At 34.1% G+C, this 6,000-nt stretch overlaps 1 protein-coding gene across 1 annotated transcript; it reads right to left on the bottom strand.

Annotated features, from left to right (window-relative positions):
- Positions 1–642: 642 nt before the first annotated feature.
- Positions 643–2,165, bottom strand: LOC148563070 (uncharacterized). The gene is made up of 4 exons (XM_088489912.1): positions 2,142–2,165; positions 1,791–1,918; positions 891–1,032; positions 643–774 (listed from the first exon to the last, which is right to left on the bottom strand). The coding sequence occupies exons 1-4, from the start codon at positions 2,163–2,165 to the stop codon at positions 643–645; spliced, it is 426 nt and encodes a 141-aa protein (XP_088346038.1).
- Between the last annotated feature and the right edge of the window lie 3,835 nt (positions 2,166–6,000).

The raw sequence follows: 6,000 nt of genomic DNA, 5'->3' as shown, positions 1-6,000 counted from the left end.
GATTTGGATTCTCTAAAGTTTGAATTTCACTTTAGAGAGTAAAGTGTGATCTCTCACCATTTATTTTATAGGTGGACTAAGAATAAATATGAGAAAGAAATCATTCAAGGGTAGAAGATCACACTTTACCCTCTAAAGTACAAATTTAAAATTTAGAAGATCCAAATTCATGTTTCAGACCCCAAAAAGATAATAAATAAAAATGGAAAACCCCTTCGATTTAACTAGCAAAAAATAAGACCATCGATTTTTTAGCTTTTTTCAACCATGGGTAACTCTGTAAAAGGTAGCGTGCATATCCATAAAAGAGAGATAAAAAAATCTGGACAACACATAACACTGACAATGAAAAAGTATCAGGAACTACTGTTAAACTTGATGAATGAAAGTATCAAACAACAATTATGAGGATAATATTCAATATCCTTCAGCATTACTTGCACATTTTGGACTTTTCAAAGTACATATTTATCATATACATTGCTGCATTATTTAGAACCTATAGCTGTAAGGAATAAAGAATGAACATTATTATCACACTAACTAGATCACTCACCTACTTTTGCTTGTTTGGAATAACAAACAGAGTTTAGGCTGTTGAAAAACAGTTATTTTGGTACAAATAGAATGAAAATCTTATTTTCAGATTGATGCCTCAGAGAGTAAGCTGCCACTAGATTTTTGAGATCTCCTAGGTTGCCTCTGAAAATAAGGGTGTACATCGCGAACTCCATCCAAGTACAATGGCGTTTGCATTTCTACAAGGCGCGAAACCTACCAAGCATTCCAAGAAAGAGCCAATGTTAATGATGTTCTTTCAAAAGGTTAAAAAACATAATCAGCAGTGTTCTTGCTTCCATTGAAACTAAAAGCTGGGAGGTCATACTTACAGCTCTATGAAAGGCAAACATCTCTTCTTGACCGGATAATATGGATGTGATACCAACAGGAGTACCTCCTGAGCCCACATTGCCTTCTGCTAAGACATCACGGCGAAGTTTAGCATTTTCGGTCTCTGTTTCAAACTGGAAACTGAAACCAAGACGAGATTGTGGAGGTTCAGTTAGCAATGCAACCTTGATCACTAGAATACCACCACCAACAGAGTTGATAAGCCTTATATAAGCACTAGTTTATACACTACTGAGAAAATTCTAATAATAGGATATACATAAATCAGTAGCTATTTATCAAATTTATGTGCCTTCTATCCCAAATTTGATAGAAACCTGAGAACTAAAAAATTCAGATTTCAGATACAGGGTATTTAGGGCCTCCAACTTTTTAACTAAATCAATAAAACATCACTTTTGGAATCTATCAGTACAAATATTGCATTTGCTAACAATAGAGATTGGTGAAATTATGACTAAAATTCCTTATTGCCTCGCCTCACATATTATGTATGCCACATTTTAGCAATTGTAACGCGGTTTGTAAATCAGTCAACATAGACTTGCAGCACACTTTCGGGATTTTGAAAACAATTTTACAGGGTCATTCTAGGAAATAAATACATATGATAAATGTTTCACAATTTCTTTATATACAAGGTCCTCCCCCCCCCCCCCCAAGGACATTGCAATTCATGAAAATACCTAGATTTGGGAATTCAATGAAAAATGTTTATAATCTGAGCCATCTGTTCCCAGCTACATGGCATCAGAAGAAAATTTAAGACTACAAGCATAAGAATCAATTACCAGGTTAGAGCTCCTCTAAAGGATTCATACTTTTTAATCTGAAAGTTCTTTCTGCACAACATAAATAACAGAAATCAACAAGGTTACCTCTCCAAGTCAAAAAGTGTGCCATCCTCAGTTCCTTGAAATAATTCATCAATTGAGGAGGATGCCAAGCAACAAAGGCAACAATGATGATTGTACAACTCGTCAATTAGGGTTATAAATCTCCTTGCCTGAAAAGTAAAATATATACAACATAATAATCAAAACAAGACAGGACTATGCAGAAATAATTGTACAAATTCAATGCAATGGCTGTTATTTAGGAATATTCTATGAAACAATGCAGATACAGAGTGAGAGAATATGAGTTTCATAACCTAAAATTTCCCTTCATAGTAAAATAAGGCAATTATCAATACAGTTGAGGTCAACTCAACCTTTCAGTAACAATACCTTGTCACGGATGCGCATACTCATCACTGGAATATCAGATATGAAAACAGTGTGATAGTTTTCAGCAACAGCAATATAGTCAGCTGCACCCAACTGAAAGCTGAGAGAGAGAGAGAGAGAGAGAGAGAGAGAGAGAGAGAGAGAGAGAGAGAGAGAGAGAAAGCAAGTTGTCGTATATGCACAAACACTAGAAAAAAACTTGAAAGCAAGTTACATCGTAAGAATGGGGATTAAGGAACAACAACAAAGCATGATATTGTACTATTCCTACCCTTTTTCAATTTTCTAGAGTTTTTTAGTGTTTTCAAGGATTTTTCTAGGGTTTTCTATGATTTTCTAGGATTTTCTAGGGTTTTCAAGGGCTTTCAAGGGATTTTTAGTATTTTCTAGAGTTTTTTAAGGATTTTCTTGGGTTTTTTTTGTTTTCTAGGATATTCTAGTATTTTCTAGGATTTTTTAGGATTTTTTAAAGTTTTCTTAGATTTTCTAGGATTTTCTAGGATTTTTCTAGGACTTTCTAGGGTATTCTAGTGTTTTCTAGGGTTTTTTAGTGTTTTCTAGGATTTTCTAGGATTTTTTGGTGTTTTCTAGGGTTTTTTAGTGTTTTCTAGGGTTTTTTAAGGATTTCTAGGATTTTCTAGGTATTTTCTAGTATTTTTCTAGAATTTTCTAGGGTTTTCTACTATTTTCTATGATTTTTTGGCGTGTTCTAAAATTTTTTTAGTGTTTTCTAGGTTTTTCTAATGTTTTTATAGGGTTTTCTATATTTTATAGGGTTTTCTAAGGTTTTTTAGGGTTTTCTAAAGTTTTCGAGAATTTTTTAAGATTTTCTTGGGTTTTTTTGGTTTTCTAAGGTTTTCTAGGATTCTCTCAGATTTTTTAGGGTTTTTAAGGTTTTCTTGGATTTTCTAGGATTTTCTAGGATTTTTCTAGGACTTTCTAGGGTTTTCTAGTATTTTCTAGGATTTTTTGGTATTTACTAGGTTTTTCTAGGATTCTTTAGTGTTTTCTAGGGTTTTTTAAGATTTTTTAGGATTTTCTCGGGTTTTCTAAGATTTTTTGGTGTTTTCTAGGATTTTCTAGGATTTTTCTAGGGTTTTTTTTAGTGTTTTCTAGGGTTTTTCTAGGGTTTTCTAGGGTTTTCTACGTTTTTATTAGGTAAAATTTATCTTCATTTTATTTATTTAAGAAAATTACCCAAAAAAAATAAATCAAGACAATTTTTTCTTTGGTAAAAAAAGAGACAAATAGTGGTGATGATTATTAAGGAAAAAAAATAAATCACCGATTTGAAGGACCACTTGGAGAATCTACCATATCAGATGTTACCTGTGGTTTTTGATTGGAGTGTTGAAAATAAGACATGTAAAGAATCTTTGAGCAGAGGTACCAACGCTTGCAAGGGAAAAAGTATTTGAGTGGAGGAAGAGAACGGATATGGTTACCGGTGTCAATGCAACCAAGGTTTTAAAGAAAATCCATACCTTCATGCTTGCACAGGTAATTAACTAATTCTATTAAACATTCATCTATTTTTATATAGTTTGTTAACTTTTCTTTGACAACTTCAATTTGTTTTCTCTGTTACTGCAGACATTAATGAATGTGATAGGCAGATTCATACATGTCTAAGTAAGGATAACTGTCTCAATTCAATTCAATTGAATCCTATTCATGCTTTTGTCCTAACGGGCAATCAGAAAAATAAAAAACTAAAACAACGGCCCAGCCCACCTCCCTAAATCCAGTTGGGGATCTGTAACATTGGCTTCTTATTCCATTAGCAGGCTCCCCCTTCCACTACCAAGGCAAACAAGATTATAGAGCTCTGTCAAGCTTATTCCCTGCAACCATCATCTTGCCACATGTCAATACATCCTTGCATCTGTATACATAAACGTGTAGGTGGACACATCCTATGTTAATCCATGATAAACTCTGCTAACTCCTTTATCGTTACTCTAAACTCGTTCTATCTGTCGCTCTCTATCCCACGTTATATTTTCTTCTTTAACCCACCTTCTATCATTCAAGCAACGTATTTTTGGGGAAAATCCTAAAAACAGAATAGTTGATTTGCAGCCATTACACGCGGTAGAGTTTTCTTGGCAAAGCAAGACTGAAGTAGCTTTGATAAATAGTGAAAAATGATGTATTCCCCTTAGAAATGAAAAAACGAAGAACAAGAAAAAAGTTCATGTTTGCCAATAATAAATGAAATAAGAGAAATTTGAATTGAATCCTTATTACATAGAACTACCCATGGATGCAATGAATGTTTATAATTCCGAATATATATATATATATATATATATATATATATATATATATATATATATATATATATATATATATATATATATATATATATATATACTCATATAAGGAGCATTTCACTTAAACTCTCTCTCTCGCTCACAACTCTCTCTTTCTCACACCTTTTGTCTACTTTTTCTTTGTTCTCACTTTCTCTCACGGAATGGACATGTTATTCTTTACTGTTATATTAGTTCTTGTACAAGCAGTAGTAGCTAGTAATCAAATATCTCTTAGTAGATGCCAAAGTAAGTGTTATAGTATTCAAATTCCATATCCATTTGGCATAGGAAATTCATCTACCGGTGCTACCTATTTTTTAGAAGAATCCTTTGGACTTACTTGCAACAGCGCTATTTCCAATTTAATATGGGACAATAAGCCAGTCATAGCCATAAACGTCTCCCAAGGTCAAGTAGATATATTGATTTTTGCCATCTAAGTTTGTTATGATAGTCGCCTTGATAATCCCGTTAGTCTTACCCCTCCCTCGGAATCACAAATAGTCTTTCTTTCATCATTTCAAACAAAGACAACAAGTACATAGTTGTTGGCTGCAGTACTTTCGGCTATCTTACTATCTACAGCAACACCAGCGGTTCTATAGTGGGGTGTGTAACACAATGTCATAATAACATGAGTATGGATGAGGGACATTGTTCCGGCGACGGGTGCTGTAAGGTGGATATTCCTACCAGAATAACAACGGCCACAATTCAAGTAGCAACCTATCTCTACTGTAGCTATTCCTTTGTCGTCAAGAATGGTTACTACTCGTTTTCGAAGGACCACTTGGAGAATCTACTATATCAGATGTTACCTGTGGTTTTTGATTGGAGTGTTGGAAACAAGACGTGTAAAGAATCTTTGAGCAGAGTTACCAACGCTTGCAAGGGAAATAGTACTTGTGTGGAGGCAGGGAGCGGATATGGTTACCGGTGTCAATGCAACCAAGGTTTTGAAGAAAATCCATACATTCATGCTTGCACACGTAATTAACTAATTCTATTAAACATTCATCTATTTTTATATAGTTTGTTATCTTTTCTTTAACAACTTCAATTTGTTTTCTATGTTACTAAAGACATTAATGAATGAGATTGACAGATTTATACATGTCTAAGTAAGGATAACTGTTTCAATTCAATTGGATCCTATTCATGCTTTTGTCCTAACGGGCAATCAGGAAAACAAAAAACTAAAACAATGGCCCAGCTCACCTACCTAAATCCAGTTGGTAATATGTAACATTGGCTTCTTATTCCATTAGCAGGCTCTCCCTTCCACTACCAAGGCAAACAAGATTATAGAGCTCTGTCAAGCTTGTTCCCTGCAACCATCATCTTGCCACATGTCAATACATCCTTGCATCTGTATACATAAACGTGTAGGTGGGCACATCCTATGTTAATCCATGATAAACTCTGCTAACTCCTTTATCCTTACTCTAAACTCGTTCTATCTGTCGCTCTCTATCCCACGTTCTATTTTCTTCTTTAACCCACCTTCTATCATTCAAGCAACATATTTTTGGGAAAAATCC

Source organism: Arachis ipaensis, chromosome B6 (assembly GCF_059453495.1).
Source record: "Arachis ipaensis isolate K30076 ecotype BB chromosome B6, ASM5945349v1, whole genome shotgun sequence".
Classification (NCBI taxonomy): domain Eukaryota; kingdom Viridiplantae; phylum Streptophyta; class Magnoliopsida; order Fabales; family Fabaceae; genus Arachis; species Arachis ipaensis.
This window is presented reverse-complemented; position numbering and strand designations above follow the sequence as displayed.

Coding starts and splice junctions, on each gene's coding strand:
- LOC148563070 (XM_088489912.1), bottom strand. CDS start 2,165: ATGAGTATGCGCATCCGTGACAAG. Junction 1,919..2,141: donor GTATGCGCATCCGTGACAAG/GTATTGTTACTG, acceptor TTTACTTTTCAG/GCAAGGAGATTTATAACCCT. Junction 775..890: donor TGTTTGCCTTTCATAGAGCT/GTAAGTATGACC, acceptor AATGCTTGGTAG/GTTTCGCGCCTTGTAGAAAT.